The sequence below is a fragment of the Sturnus vulgaris genome, chromosome 17 (assembly GCF_052056855.1).
Source record: "Sturnus vulgaris isolate bStuVul1 chromosome 17, bStuVul1.hap1, whole genome shotgun sequence".
NCBI lineage: Eukaryota > Metazoa > Chordata > Aves > Passeriformes > Sturnidae > Sturnus > Sturnus vulgaris.
In genome coordinates, this window is record NC_142259.1 from 2,368,991 (window position 1) to 2,385,757 (window position 16,767).

The 16,767-nt window shown below is 41.7% G+C and overlaps 1 protein-coding gene across 1 annotated transcript in view; it reads right to left on the reverse strand.

The window, feature by feature from the left end:
* Window positions 1-4,509: 4,509 nt before the first annotated feature.
* The window catches only part of LOC106851645 (formin-F-like), a 30,745-nt gene continuing 18,487 nt past the window's right edge, over window positions 4,510-16,767 (reverse strand). The window contains exons 9-17 of the mRNA XM_088175089.1: window positions 15,846-15,957; window positions 12,407-12,497; window positions 11,774-11,860; window positions 9,968-10,120; window positions 9,123-9,252; window positions 8,955-8,987; window positions 6,939-7,042; window positions 5,693-5,776; window positions 4,510-5,026 (exon numbers count right to left, since the gene is read on the reverse strand). Coding sequence (XP_088031215.1) covers window positions 4,922-5,026; window positions 5,693-5,776; window positions 6,939-7,042; window positions 8,955-8,987; window positions 9,123-9,252; window positions 9,968-10,120; window positions 11,774-11,860; window positions 12,407-12,497; window positions 15,846-15,957 — 899 coding nt within the window. The 3' untranslated portion in view covers window positions 4,510-4,921. The remainder of the gene's footprint in view (window positions 5,027-5,692; window positions 5,777-6,938; window positions 7,043-8,954; window positions 8,988-9,122; window positions 9,253-9,967; window positions 10,121-11,773; window positions 11,861-12,406; window positions 12,498-15,845; window positions 15,958-16,767) is intronic.

Consider the following 16,767-nt stretch of genomic DNA (forward strand, 5'->3'; position numbering starts at 1 on the left):
AAACTTGTGATAAGGCAAGATTTAATTCTTGGTTTACTATTGTATTTCAGTTCTTTTTTGCAGGAATTCCAAATTCTCCCCCAAATAATTTTGAGGAGGGTGTCAGCACAGCTTTCCTGCCTGCAGAAAGGGAGAGACAAATGCAGAAAAAGGATTTACACACCTAAATCACAAAGTTTTGTGCATTTTGGGCCGAGCTGCTTCATGCAGTGCAGCTTGGAGAGCAGAGTCATCACAGCAGGGCTGTCCTTTCACAGGGCAGCTTCAGTAATTCCATCCTCTGAAGGCTTTGGATGGGTTTGATTCTCCTCATCAGCTTAATTCTGTCAGGAAAGTGAGAGATCAGATTGTTTGGAATGGCAGGATTCCAAGGAATCAATGTAAGCAGTAATGACAGCAGCTTGGGATCTTGTCTGGGAGTGATTTCCTGACTGAGAAAAGTTCCTGGACTGGAACTGAGTTGAGCAAATTTCTACTTATAATTGTATCATTTCAGGCCAAGTCCTACAGAGCCTGTTCAGGAAAATTTCTAGGAGCTACAAGAAGAATTTGGGTATAAATCTGCTCATCAGTTCTTGATCTTTATGGACAATAACCTTTGGGGTTTTTTAGGTCAGTGCTCATGAGCAAATGACATCACTCCAGCAGAGATCATCAGTTATTTACCCTTTTGCAAAAGTGTCAGTGATTTGTGTTTGAAAACACATTGCAGCACTTCTAAACTGCATCCAGGGACTTCAAATCTGCATCTGAAACCTTTTGTTTCAAATGTCTCATTTGTCAAATGAGCTTAAAGCAATATTTAGCTGCTTTGTGGCTTCCTCTTGCTTAATTACTGCTGACTGCCATTGTATGAAATATTCCCAGTGGGCAAAATTCATCCCTGGGTAAATAGGCAGTGAGTGGGGAGGCTTAAAGCTCATTTAGCAATGCCTGCAATCATTTCAATGTACACCAAAAAACCTCTGTGCTGCTCACACACCTCACACCATGCTGTGAGGTGAGGGATTGGAGTTAGTGCTAAAGAAAATCTTATTTTCACCAAGTGTTCACACGTGCATTCGTTGGAGCTTTCAGAGGCTCTCCTGTTCTTTGTTACTCTGGGAATAAAGCAGCTGGTTCAGCTTTCAGTACATTCTAAACACTGAGAAAATGAATATTTACATTGAATTTGGGGAGAAAACTTACCAGCTGAGCACTTTGGCAGCCTGATGGAGGGACTGGAATCCTGTAGCTGTGAGTGTCCACATCCCAAATTCTGGGAGTGAGGCAGGGCAGGATCTGTCCAGGAGCTCCTTGGGTCCCCCCAGCTCCTCACCAGAGCAGCCCCTGGCTTTGGAGTTTTCCACATTTTCTTCTTTAGGATGAGCAGTTTCAAACTTTTGTGGTTTTTCTGAGCCATCAATAGCAGCGACTTCTCAAGCACAGGAGAATTTTCTAAGAACTCTTTCAGGCTTTGTACAGTGAGCACCCAACAAGGGCCCTTTCAGAAACCCCACTGTTATTCTCTTTATCTAACAGCATTTTCCACCTTCTCCTAAAACTGGTTTGGATTTGAAAGGCATTAATTCAAACCAGAAACCAGCATCCATGAGTGATAGCAAAGCTTTTCTGCACAGAACACCTTCCAAGTGGCCACAATTTTAATTTTACTGCTCATTTATACAAATTAGCAGGAGCACTCTGCCTGGTGTGTGCAGTTCAAGTAGGAAGGGGGGGGAAAAAAAAAAAAAGAGGAAAACTGGAAAGCAAAGTTCAGCCACTGCCCTGGGAGATAATTGTCCATTTCTGGAAGTTCCATTTTTTTCCACTGACTCTAGTGCTGGATAATCTCTGCTCTTTACACTGCTGGTTTAAGAGACCATGGGAGAATTGGAGAATTCTGCCCCTGGGGAAAGAGATTTGTGTTTCAACCTGTGAATTCTTGAAAAGCCCTTGTGAGTGGTGCCCTGTGGCAGCTGAAATCCATTCAGTGACCTGTACCTAAATGAGCTCCATTTCTTCCAGCATTTCCTGGGGCACATTGAAATATTCTGAGACATTGGATAAAGTCAGGGATTTCTTCTGGGAGCTCCAGGCCTGGAGTGTGGGGCTGTTCTGAGCTGTGCTTCTGCTGAAATCCATTATTGTCTAATGTGAGATACAGAAATTATTCTCCCTGCTCCTGCTGCTCCTGCTCCTGCTCAGAAATGTGCATTTTAAGGAAACAAACCATGGAAGGAATCTCTTTTGCTCCTGGAGCCAGTGGTTCTGACCCTGCTGAGCTGTCAGCAGAGGAAATTCAGTGCAGATTTGACTCACAGCTCCACAAAGCCGAATATTGACACAAATTTCACTGATCAGAACTTCTTATAACACCTTCACTAATAATTCATATTCCAGAATATGCCAAAAATCAGCTCTGTGGGGAAAAAATAACCCAGATGTAAAACTCCTGCAGTTCAGCTTGCTCCTAACAGTAATATTTTCCACAAAGAGAAGCATCACCCAAGGCTTTTATGACTTTTGCAGGATAAAACCATCACCTGCTAAGGAGGGATCCCAAGGACATTATCCACAGGGACACTTGGAGCTCGTCCATATAATCCCAAATAAATGTTGAGGTGTAAAAACCATTATTCTTTACACCACTAAAACATAATAATACAATTTAAGAGACCTGCAAAAACGCCAGCCTTATGGTAAATAGAATAAAGAATGGGGTAGGGAACAAGGTTATTTTACATATACATCAGGACGTCTCAAGGAACAGCTTATTTGGGAAAATGGAAACAGCTCCCACTCCATAGGAAAGCTTTGTGCTCTCTGAAGGGGATAGAACTCCATGCCAAGACTGTACTTTTTAAAAAAATTTAATTAATTTTTTTAATTAATGCTCCAGGATGTTCCCACAAAGGCACAGATATCGACCACTGGGCAGGATATATTTTTAATTGGGAGAGGCCTTGCCAGCTGAGCTATAAAACAAGTACAAGCTGTTAAATAGAATAATGGAAAAGAAGGACTTGAGGAGAAAAAGTAATGAGGGGGAAAAAAAAGGAAAAAAATTCTTTAGTTAAAAGTGACTTAGCAGGATTTTTGGAGCTAAAAAAAAGCCATGAAATTTATCATGAGCATCACGACTGCTGTCCAGGGATGCAGGGATCTGGTACCATGGAAATGGCTCTGCTGTCCAGGATTATCTGACAGGAGTCCCATGGAAATGAAGAGAATTCTGATTTTGGAGCTGTGATCACACACATCTAAAGCTGCCAGTGGTGTTCACAGGGCAGCAGCATCCCTGGCCAGGGCACTGTGGGACAGGGCTGCAAGGAATGAAAAAGGAATTGAATTTTCCTCTTTCAGGCAGAAATGGGGGGTGGAAGCTGTGGATCCTGTGGATGTCACTGCTCTGAAGCTGACTCGAGGCAAATGCAGCCAATTTTGTGTAAAATTAAATACTTGAATTGCTTCTGCAAATATTTTCACGTAAAATAAGTCTCAGGGGGGCTAATTTTGGTTCTGTTTCATTCCTTTTGTCTCTGGGAAGGTTAACTGGGAGCAATGTCCTAACGAGATTGTTGGGAAGCACAAATATCACAATTTTCTGGTTCAGACATGGAAAAATCTTCCATCCTATCTTTCCAGGCACTGTCCAAGTGTCCCTGCACTCCTTGGCTGGCCCAGCACTGGAATTCTGAATTTCTGAGAATTCTGAAATTCTCTGTAGAGCAGCAGCCAGGCTCTGTCCTGCCCTTGTCCCGAGCTCCTGGGTGGTGCAGGTCACCCTGGACGTGCTGGATATGCAGAAGTGTTAAATTCCAGCTCAGACAGGGCTGTGATGATGGAATTCTGAGCTGGAAGTGCATCCAAGCCTTTCAGAGGGGTCAATCCCAGCTCCTTTAGTGCTCAGGTCAGGGAGAAGGTTCAGCATTTCCATCAAAGCTCAAACACTGGGCAGAAAGAGCCAAAATAAATCAGATAACTTCTCAAAAATAAATCAGATAACTTCTCTAAAATAAATCAGATAACTCCTCAAAAATAAATCAGATTCACTTTTCTCTCAACCCACACCTGAGAGAGAAAATGCCAGATTTTATCAATGCCCTTTTCCAGCTGTTTTCTGCTGGGTCTTTGTTTCTAGGCCTCCTTCTCCTCCCATACATGGAGCTCCAGGCAATTATTCTAATTAAAAACGTGTAAAAGCCAACAAACACTGCAGAAATAATTTCTCCATCGAAAACCATAGATAATTCCCTCCCATATCCATTCCTTAGATGCTTTTGACACCTTTTTATTTTGCTGCTCTGACATTTTTCTCCTCCTGCCAATGCAAATCCTATCTATTGATTAATTTATGTAGCATGTATGGCAAATACATGAAAATAGCCATAAAAAACAGGATTTCATTGTCCTACTTAGGGGGGACAGGGCAAAATAAAACACTCAGCCAGAAACTTTCTTCATTACAAAGTTTGCAATGTTTTAATAGCAAAATAAACAAGAATTTATTTAAATATTTTCCTCTGTGGGTAACAGCTCCCCATTTCTTTATAAAATGTCTGAAACTATTCTTTAGAAATTAGATCACCATACAGAAAATTACTCATTGAAAATAATAATTAAAACTGGATAAGGAGCTGGGGCATTCAAAGGAAAAGATTGAAAAGAGAAATTATAAAAGGTCAAAAGTGTTTTTTTTCTCAGTATATGGGAATCTCAAGATATGAAAGCACAAAACTGAGAGGCTCCTAAGTGATCTGGGATATTACAGGTTAAATACCACTCAATATTACACATTATAAATTGAATTTCTCTCAAAACCAAGGTGCTCTGCTGCACAGGTGAGATTGGCAATGCGCTGCTTATCAGTAAAGAAAAAAAAATTAAAAATTGTTCTCTGGCCTCCCCTTTCCTTCACCTCTCCATAAAATTTGTGCTCTTACAGTGTGACTTCAGTACATGCTTTCCTAAACTCACTGATGAATGCAGATATCCATCCAAAGAGTTCCTGGGAGTCCAGGTCTGGTGGCTCCCCAAACCTCACCTGGAAATTGGAAATAAAAGAATATTTAACTTTAATATATCTGAGTGATCTAAACCATGTCCAGGAGCTTAAGGAAAGTTAAAGAGCAGAGGAAAATTAAATACCTTGATTATTGTTAATATCAATGTAAAGAAGAAGAGGAATAAAAGGTAAAAGGAGAAGGGGAGGAGGAGGAAGAAGCAAACTTTGAGCTCTCTGAAATCTCCAAGGAACTGAGATCCAAAATATCCCAAATAAAAGTGATCTAAGGCGTTGTCATTGAATTACTTCAGGTTAATCTCTCTGGCTGGACTACAAATCTCCAGCTGAAGAGGAGAAAATTCAGTAAATCCTGAAGATTTCTGGCCCTGCAGCTTGGGAGATGAATCCATTCATTAAAGAAAATGTGTACAAAAATGTAAAATTATATTTTACATACAAAAATGACACAAAAATGAGTCCTAACCCCAGCACCAGGATATTTTCCAGTTTCAGAGGTTGTCACTGCGTTTCTGTCCCTTTCCTTAAGGTCTCTGACCACGGTTAAATATGGGATTTTCTTTCTTTTTCTATAGCCAGTATAAATATAAAGCAAGTGGGAATTTCTTGCACTCCTTTCCCCTCCTTTCTTCCCTTTTAAAAATGAAATGTAGCTTTATTTGCACTGCATTTTAATATGATATGTACCAGGACGTTGCTATAAAGCTTCTTCATTTCCTCACATCTTTTTGACAGCTGGGAGAGATCCCCTTCATATTTCTGAATTAAATCCTGTAATAAAATAAAACTTCTTAATTTGCTGTAGGAGCACACGATTAAAGCAGGAATTAAACAGCAGTGAAAACAAAATCATTCAAGGCAAAATTTTCATGTCATAAAAATTTCACATTTCACAAAAGAGAAGCACACACACTTCCTTGCAAGTATTAAGACATCAAAGAAAAAGAAGGAACATGAACATTTGAGAGTTTTAACTGTATAATAAAATGACAAAACCCAAAGAAAATTAAAGAAAATGTGGCAGAGCCAGAGAAGCATCACAAGGTCCTGATTTCCAGCACGTTTGGCCTTTTTGCCTGTGCAGCAAACACTGCCACTTTCCGGTTCTTTAAACAAAAAGGGCTCTAGAAACAAGCCTGGAAATCAAATTTCCTCATTTTGCCTTGTTTGTAACACCCACCTTTTCAACAACCTGTGAAAAAAGCACCTGGAAGCACAAGGATGTGTGGGACAGCAGAGATGGTGACAGGGTGGGGACACCTGAGCTGCCCCAGGGGAGGACTGGAAAGGATTTCAGGAAGAATTTCCTCATCCAAAAAGGGAGGACTGGAAAGGATTTCAGGAAGAATTTCCTCATCCAAAAAGGGAGGACTGGAAAGGATTTCAGGAAGAATTTCCTCATCCAAAAAGGTTGTTCAGCCCTGGCACAGCTGCCCAGGGCAGTGGTGGAGCCCCCATCCCTGCAGGGGTTCAGGGAATTTGGGGAATTTGGGGACATCCAGGTTGTGCTGCGTTTGCATTCAGTGCTCTTAAAGGGCTTTTCCAACCCTAAAGGATTGGAAATGGGTTGTGGATAATCAGGATTTTATGATTCCTGTGTTCCATGACAGGAGGTGGAAGTGGATGATCTTTAAGGTCCCTTCCAAACCATTCCATGATTTTTTCAATCCTCTCTAAATCCCCTTCTGCCCAAAATGCTTCTCAAGGGCAGCCATGGGGCTGCCTGCTCCTCATCCACCTGCCTGGGATGCAAAACCAGGAGATGCAGAAACCCTGAAAACCCTTCCCACACTGGAAATGCCACCATGAGACACCCTCAGAAGGGAATTAAGAGCCACTTTCCCCGAAATTCTCCCATTTCCCAGGTGTCAGCACAAACTCCCAGGTTACTCCTCCCTTACTCCAGCCCACAGGAAGGTTGTGGTTGATTTACCTTCAGCTCCTTGCTGAACTGGGACTCCTGGGGTGTTGCCTTGCTTGATTTGGGTTTAAGGAGCCTCCTGCACTGGATAAGGTTCTCCAATTCTTTTTTTAAAACTAAGGAAAGGAAAAGAAAATGAAGAATTTCACCAGCACGAGGAGGTGTCCAAAGGGCTGCAATTGTCTAATTTAGGGCACAAGGAAAATACAAGAGAATGTGGATCTATAATACATTTATCTAGGAGTATTAACTCCCCAGTGTGAGGTAGAGCTCCTGAAAGAAGCATTTTCTCAGGGAAAAAATGTGATCACATCCCAGCAAGAGCAGGGTAATGAAGAGGTGGAGAGTGTGGTAATGCAGCAGCCATAAATCTGACCTGAGCACTGGCATTAGCCATGGAAATAACATCCTAAAAACCCACATTTTTGTGTAGGAACTTCTGGGGGGATGGGATGGGATGGGATGGGATGGGATGGGATGGGATGGGATGGGATGGGATGGGATGGCATGGCATGGCATGGCATGGCATGGCATGGCATGGCATGGCATGGAATGGAATGGAATGGAATGGAATGGAATGGAATGGAATGGAATGGAATGGAATGGAATGGAATGGAATGGAATGGAATGGAATGGAATGGAATAGAATAGAATAGAATGGAATAGAATGGAATAGAATAGAATAGAATAGAATAGAATAGAATAGAATAGAATAGAATAGAATAGAATAGAATAGAATAGAATAGAATAGAATAGAATAGAATAGAATAGAATAGAATAGAAATAGAAATCCTCTGTGGAACAGTAAGGAATCTTGTTAACTGGGCTGCTTCCCTGGGAAATGGGTCAGAGGCACAGCCTTGGCTCTGGGGGCTCCTGTGGCATCTCCCTGGGAATTCCTGCACCTCTGAGCTCCAGCCTGTGCCTGGGACTGACACAAGCTGGTTCCCTGGATTTTGGTGCAGCTCCCTCCTCTCTGCCCTGGGCACAGCAGGAATCCACAGAGGGAAGAGCTCAGTCCCTTCTGGCTCCCCTCATGCATCTCTTTGGACATCTCCAGTTCTGGTTCCCATTTTACAGCTTTTCCCAGCACTTTCCAAAACTGTCTTTAAAATATTCACTGATTTTGAATTGTCTCTGCTCCCCAGGAGTGACTGAAGGTAAGTATTGTTGCATTTAGTGTCCCAAAAGGTGGATTGGAATTTCTTGGAGCAGGATAAAATACACTGAAGGAGCCTTGAGCTACTCCCAGAGGTGACCCCCAGATCCCAAAAGGGTTTGCCAAGCCAAAGGTGAGAGTGAGCATCATTCAGATCTGTTATCAAGGGCTGAAACTGGGAATCTTCATCTGGACAAAGTTATGGCCAACACCACATCACACCTTCAAAAGACAGATTTTTATCAATTTCAGCCTAATCAGCATCATTTCCATCCACTGACACTCTGCTATCAGCTCTCAAAGGCTTCAGTGTAAAACCCACTGAGCTCACATGGCACTGTTCCATGGGGAGCTGGAAATCAGCTGACAAAATCCAGCTGACAAAATCCATCCTCCCAAAATCCATCTTCCATTTGAACTACCCTTTCTGTCCTTCCTGTTGACTTCACTGGTGCTGGAGTCCTTTCAGAGAAGGAAACCAATTTGTTTCCAGAAAGTTCTTGAACTCCAGGAAGTTTCTCCTGCTGCATTCCCACTTCCATGTCCCAGACACTCTCACAGCCATCACTGTGATGGAGCATTTGTGCCACTTAACTTTTGTATTTTATGATAACCTCTATTTACCATGGTCAGTACATTTTTTTTTTACATATCCAAACCACCTGGACACACTTCAATATTTCTTTTTTTTTTTTTTTAATTCTTCACAGTAACATGGCAGGTTAAGCATCTCCATGGCAACACTTCACCTCAATGTTTTGAACCTTTAACTCTCTTTACAAACTACAGAGGTGCAGTGAAAACCTGTTCCAAATGACTGCACAGTGCATGAAAATCTGCCTCTGAATGTAGAAACCACATTTACATACCATCAACTTCAGCACTGAGGCCCTTCATGGACGCTGCAAAGGAAGAGAGAGGGGAAAAAACATGATCATAAATATCGTTTATACAGTGAGAACGGGAGTCTGCATAGAACTTGATTGAGTTAAATTTTTTATTTGTTTATTTTTTTTTCCCCCTTTCCCTCCTCTCACCATCGGGAACAGCTTCAAACTCTGTCAGCTCCTGAGGAAAGGTGGCCAGCTCGGGCTCATGGGAGAGGATCTGCTCCACCAGGGCGTGCAGAAGGGTGAACATCCTCTCCCTGCCCCTCAGCAGAGGCAGCTGCAATAACAGAGCAATAACACACTCAGCTATCATCCCTAAAAAGAAATAAAACATGAAAAAGGAGCAGCAGAGATGCTGATAGACCCCAGGTATATTTGGCAAGACTAGAAAATGACAGAATTAAATGTCTCCTTTTCATTTTGCTGTTTCACACACACTCCTGGTTCATATCTGGGGTCCCACCAGGGCCTGCAGCTCAGACAATTCTTCATGCCAAGGGATTTTAATATCAGGGCAGGCAGCATTTTGATGTTCTACCTCATTAGAGACACAGAATATTCAGAATATTCAACACCCAAAGCCAGTGCTGCTGCCTGAAAAGGGGAAACCCAGCCTGTGCTCACATACACGAAATTATTCATTATTCAACAGGATTTTGTTCTCATGTAGCCAAGGGCAGGTGGTAAAATGTGAGCTCCTCATTAGGAATTATTATATTTATATTAATATAAATTATATATTGTTATTAGGAATTATAATTCTTCATTAGGAATTATTATATTTATATTAATGTAAATTATATGTTATTCTTAGGAATTATAATGCCTCTTTAGGAATTATTATATTTATATTAATATAAATTATATATTAGTAGGAATTATAATTCCTCATTAGGAATTATTGCCTCTCTCCACACTCAGGGAGAGTTCATATTAATGGCTAACAAACCTTAGAACAAGATGACTTTAATTACAGGGAAATATTTACTGACCTTGGCCAGAGATGACAATCTGAATCCTTTAGCCACCTCCTTCCCAGCTTTTTCATTCAGGTGGTTCCCCATGGCCAAAATGTACTCCAAGACTGCAACGAACTTTGGGCTGGATTGCAGCTGCTTGCTTGCTTGGATATTCTGGATTATCAGCTGGAACACACAAACCTTCCCTCAGACTGGAAATGGGGATAAATCCCATTTTTGGTGTCTGTGCCTCCCCTCGCTGTCCCCACCCCAAGTCCCTCTCTTGCCCAAGGACATCTCCCTGCCCAAATCCCTCTGGGGTTTCCAGCAAGTTCCACTCCCCACGACAAAGCAGTGCTGGCACAGTCACCCCAAAAGGAGTCACGTCCCTGGCAGCCCAAACAAGCCCAGCCTGCTGTGCTCACAGTGTTTGTGTTTGGGTGCCCAAAGCCCAGGGCCCAGGGGAAGCAGAGTCTGGAGCCCCATCCTTCACCTCCCTCCCTTCCATCTACTCCAGCTCAATGCTGTTATCAGAATTCTTAGCACAGTTTCCCCACAAGGAAGAATAATAATTTCCTGTACTCAAACTCAGTATAATTCAGTTTTCCTAGGGAAGCCACCTCCCTTCTAGGGCTAGAGGCACAGGAGGTGATTTTGTTCTCAGTTTAAAAATCAGTATTTTTTTAGCACCACACCTCTTTTCATCAGTCACCAACATACAAATTCAAAAACAGGGAGAGGATGAAGCACATGGGTGCTCTGAAAGCTGTTGTTAAAGCATTTATAGCACAGCTCAGGGCCAGAGGGTGCTGGAAGCCAATATTCACATTGCCCCTTAGGATTTTAGGTGTAGATTCTGTCATTTAAAAACAGGTGTTAGTGTGCATAAGAACATACTTAGACACTAATTAGCTCTTCAGTGAACATTAAATATCCATCAAAGCAAACAGTGCATAGAATAACTTTCAAATATTGAATATTTGGCTTCAGTGGAGGAGAGCAAAGGTGCAGCTGCACCAGGCAGGGTCAGGATTTCTGCATCTCCCCTGTGCTGTCCATCTGTTCCTCTCCTGAGCTCCCCTCACTGTCACTGTGCTTTTAATCACAGCCAGGCAAAGCACAACAACTTGGTCTGGCAAGAACTTTCACATTTTATTTTCATTCCAGTGCAGGACGAGGGCAAAAACCTGGGAAACATTTTCATGGTGTGGAAATCTTTGTTTAGAATCAAAGCATGGACAAAACCTGGCAGGAAAGGCCAGGCCTGGATCAGCAGGGTCCAGCCAGGAGACTGGCACTGCTTTATCTGCATCTCCCCACCCTTAGGGCAGCCTGGAACAAGGCAGAGAGGGATTTGAGCTCTGGTTCCCAAACATTTCACCCCAGAGCTGTGATCCTTAGGGGGAACAGCTCCTTCAGTCTTCAGGAAATAGTAAATCTCCTTGAGATTTGTCAAATAAACTTCCTCCATGTCCTCAATTGATTTTTCCAGCTCATGGGGCCAGTAGATCCCCACCAAGGGAATTGAATTTTAATGGTGAAATTCACTTCTGCTCTTATCCCTGGCCAAAGAAGGAGGAAAGTTTAATGACTCCAAATTACATTTTGAAGATGTTTCCCTGTTCTTTTCTCTTTTGTGGAAGTGTATTCTACTGCCACGCCCCTTATCTTGAACCTTGGTGGAATAAGGACAATATTAAACACACAGTGGGAAAAAAAATGAAAACAAAACAATCCTCCCAAACTCCACAGCTTTGGAATGTGCTCGGAGGTGGTTTGGGCCTCTCAGCACAATGACTGATGCTGATCAGTCACACCCTGGGGGCTCCAGGTACTTACAGGCTCCAGGTCTCTGATGCTCTCGGGGAGCTCACGGACACTGAGCAGCAGATCCAGCCTCTGGCCCAGCTGAGGGATTTTACACATCTGCACAGAATTGAGCAGAACCAGAATAAAAACTCACATTTACACCAAAACGTGCATATACCTTTCATTATTCATTGGGCAATTCAGCTGTGCCACTGTTTGCCTAATTTCTGTGCTCATTTATTCATCTTATTCTGGGCCTTAATCCTGTGGATACACTCTGGCACAAACCTGCAAATTCACTGGATGCTCCTGGGCAGACATCATTAAAATCAATTGCAATCTTTTCTTGTGAACAAAAATGGTTAAATACATATAATTTTACAGATTATAGCTTCTAGATTTTGGGGATCTAGATTTAGGTCAGGATAAATCAGTTCCTACTCTGGAGGAAGAGGAGGGAGTGTGACTTGGAGACACAAAGGGATCCATAATTCTCTTTTTTTTAATCTACCTGTCTCAACTCTTCATCAGAATAATCCTTTCATACTGATTCTGGGTGAGATTATCAATTTCAGTTCTAAGCAACAGCTTTTGGCAGTGGTTTTAGCTCGGACAATGGCCTAAAAATAAGATGTGGTGTCTTTTAATATTGAAACTCCTCACCTCTAACATAAACTGGTCAACCACGTGCAGCTCTGAGCAGGACCCCTTGAAGGACAGGTACCTTTCTGCATCTTTGGGTGTGGGCAAATATCTGAAAAGAGAAAATTTAAATTAGTTGTCCTCTTCCTCTTCATTCAGTATTCTGATAAAATAATTATTCTGTTCCTTGCCCCTGGAATTCCCACATTTTGTGTGGTTTATGTGTTTCACATTTATTGCTTATCCTTTGTAGCATTCGAGGCAACTGTGAGAAGGGAAGCAGAAGTGATCTGCAGATACCTCTGGATACCTGGAAAGGCTTGAAAATAGCCAGAATATCCACCTGCAGATGTACAGATAATTTAAAATGACAGAATAACTTAGGAAAGGTAAAACCATGAGACAGAGGAGTTCAGGCCCTGATTTCCAAAGAGGCTGGGTCATTTCTTATCTCTGTTATTACAGAATATCCTGAGCTGGACCCACAGGGATCACCCTGTCCACGCTGGCCCTGCCCACACCCCAACACCCCCAGCCTGGCAGGGTTTTCTTCTTTATCACAATTTTTACAGGCTTTTTGACTTGCTTAAACAGTGACAGCACAGAACACAGACCCACAACTTCCTCCCTTCTGCACAAGGTCACAGAATATCCTCCAGGGCCACGGATTTGTAGAAGATTGATGTCTTCAAAAATGCCTCCACTTGGAAAAACAAGCACAGCAGCACAGCTGCCTTCCTTTGGAGTCTGAGCCACCACGGGGGGAATTCACAGCATTTCTTCAGAGAAATGCAATCAATGTCACAGCTCACATGTCAGGAGTGTAAAGAGGCTGAAATAAGTATTCAGGTTTACTCTCTTTTCTTTCTCTTAAAACAAATTTCTAAATTTGCAGCAGCAGTGATTAAACATTCATGGGCAGAGCTATCCATTTCCAGTAAAAGTCAGGGAATTTACTCAGAGATGGAAAAAGCAAATATTTTAGCACGTTGAACGCAGGATAAACACTAAGATTTATTTTACTGTAGTCAATAATTAATATGTCATTTCAATTGTAAAATTGCTGGGGTTTGAATTAACTTTATATTGTAGCAGATTAAAATGTAATCCTTTCAGTCCATCTTACCATCAAGGAAAAAAAGGAATTTTCATTTAAAAATAAGTTAGCTGTTGGCAAATGAAAGGGTGTTTATTCATCATTAAAAATAGTTTGAGCTTTTAAGCAAATTCATAGAGCGTATTTTAAAATAACAAACATCTTCATTTAATCAGAAGTCTGATACCCCATAAAATTCTTCAGCTGCATTATGCATGGAAAATGGAACTAACAGATTATCTGGAAGGTTTAATGCTCAAAGCATTAAACAATGGGAGCCATGAGAAAGGAGGCACAAAAACACGTGAATGCATTCCATAAATATCTTTATACATGAATGCAGCTCTAATGGAATTTGCACAATGAAAAAGATTCTCATTTCTCTAAAAAAAAAAAAATTAAGTTTAGAGAGATTTTGAGTGCTTTGCTGTTAAGGCATAAAGAGGATAAAGAATCATTCAGAGATGCAGGAGTTTCTGTATAAATTCATTCTTGAATGAATTCAATGATATCCCACCCACCACTGCCACTGGAGGCATGGGCAGGGCTCTGCTCCCTGGTCACAGCCTTGGAAATGGAATTTTGGCTTTGACTTTCAGTATTTTTCACTCTCCAATAGCAGGGTTTAGACACTGCCTGGCTCAGACACTCTGACAGGTACAATTTGCACTGAGAGGAATTTCCAGCCCTGTCTGGACTCCTGTGCTCAAATAACTCTCCATTAACTGGAGGCCACAGTTCCCAAAGGTGGAATTTCCCAAAACTGAGTGAAAGCTTTGCAGAAGTGCTGAGTGCCCTCCCTGAGTGGTGCCCAGCCCAGCACAGAGCCTTGCACCAGGTGATGCTCCATGAGAATTCCTGACTGCTCCTTCCACTTCCCAGTGCCTTGGGAATCCAAGCCTTCCTTTTGAGATCAATCTCAACTGTTTCAGTTATACTCAAAACTCTTGGGGTGGAAAAAAACCCACAGATTGCTTTCAGTGCAAGAATTGCACATGGATTCATCGATTTTGGCAGTAAATAAAAATCCCAGGGACAGAATCCTTGAAGGCAGACAGCATCGTTTGAATCCTCAAAATTCTACAACACAGAGCAATGCAATAATCAATATCCCTTACACATTCCACTGCTGGGAATATTCCCTCAGCATTATTGCCATCAGAGAAAGACTTCAAGGAAAAAAATATGATATTTCAAGCTTCATTGCCATCATCATCATTATTATTATTATTATTGTCTGATGGCAAAGAGCCCAGAAGCCATAAATCAGAGATGTCCCAGCAATTTCAGCAGATCCTGGGCTGAGTCTGCAGTGCCAGGACAGAATCCTGAGCAGCACAGAGGGGTCAGAGCTCCCCTTTGGACCGAGGTGGGAGCAGGGCATGTCCTGGGCAATGGGACTGGAGGAATTTCCTTTCCCTTTGCCTTTCCAGAAACAGCCCCGTGGCACTGAGAGCACCTCAATGTCCAAGACATTTCCCTGCAGTTCTTTTCCTGCCCAATTCCAGCACTGCAATGAAATATTTCTGTTCTCACTGAGCCTTTAGGGTCAGATTTTCAGTAGTCCACCAGATCCTAATTGGTGTGCACCAGTGTGGAGCTTAACTGGGAGAGGTCTGGGACAGCAAGGAAATAACTTCCAGAATTAAAAAAAAAAAATTAAATACTCATTGTCCCACCCATGCCCCTTCATAGCTCAAAAACCATCACACAGGATGCCATTAATTCCATGTTTCATGTCTGTTCTTCCTCACATCACTTCCCAAGCACAGACAGGATTCTGCAGACTTCAGAATCCCTGTCCCAGAATCAGCATTTTAAGGCCAAAATTAAACTGATTCCACAAGAAGCAGAATCATCAATTATTTACGTCCTCCCTTTCTCTGTCAGTGCCTTCTTTTTCCCAATTTTCTTTAGCAAAACACTTTTTTTTTGTCTCATTTTGAAGCAAGAAACAGTTTCACATCAAGCTTTTGCATGTAAAAATGTTTATTAAAATGGCCCAAGTATCACATGGGGACTGGGATGTGGAACAGATCCCACTTCTTTCCTTTCTTTCTACATCTCAAACGATTCAAAAAGATAAAATCCAGTTCTGTGAATGTCAATAGCTTCCCAATGGTTTGCTTACACTCCTGAAATCTGTCCAGTCTTGTTAAAGCTGCAGAAATCTCCACTTTAAACCCCCAAATCTCTGCCCCTCAGACACACAAATAATCCCAAAATCCCATCATCCCAGAAACCTCCTGTAACTCTTGTCTGCCTCCCTCCTGTCCAAACCAACTTTCCAAACTCCACATCATTTGCAGAAGATTCTGCCTTCTCCAAAAGGTCCCAAAACCAAACAATTCCCCCCAAAATTACCTCCTCAGTGCTGTAATCTGCTCATCTGTGAGCCCTCCACTCTCCTCGTGGATGATGAACAGTTTGTCCTTCAGCTCACTCGGTTTTATACGGAAACTTTTAAGAAAAATGTCTGGAGAAAAAAAAAAAATTGGGTTATTTGGAAGGAAATGCTCGAGGGAAGGAAAATCACCAAAGTATCTTATCTATACTTAGCAGAATTAAACGAGAATGAAAAAGAAAAAAAAATCAAAAACAAACAACCAGAATAAAAAAAAATATTTAGCAGCTGTTATCATGAGGCAAAAACCCAATTTTCATATTTTCTTTAAATTTACATAGCAGTCAGCAAGGAAAAACAAATCTGAGGATGATTTTTTTGTCTCTTACTGATACCTGCTCCCTGTGTGGCAGAAATTTCTTTTTTCAACAAGAATCCATTAGAGAATTTAGCATTTCTTTGTATTTTCTCCTGCACTGGCCTTGAATTTAGTGTGGAAATCTCTCAGAACTCTCATTTTCCTCTGGTGTTCACAACTCCACTCGAAATCTGCAGAATTTTTAACCAACTGGCATTTTGGAGCTTCATCTTCTTATTCATTAATTTGATTCATTAGTAAGGACTGTGCTTTGCAGCACTTGCAGGAAGATTAATCAGAATTCTCAGGATCAAATTAACTTTTGATCTGATTAATGTCCATTATGATAAGGTTATGCCAAAGCTCTCAGTGATGAGGATAAGATTAAGAAAGGGATGTAGAATATCCCAGTGAAAAAAGCTGCAAGAGGAGCAGGATCAAAAGGAGGAATGGTGCTGTTTGCAAAGCAAAAGAAAGGCATTTCCTCAAAGAAACGGCAATAATTTAGTAGATAAAAGTTCTATTACAAGATTCTTTTATCTGCAACAGCATTTTCCCATCACTCTTCCTCTTAACCCTTCAAT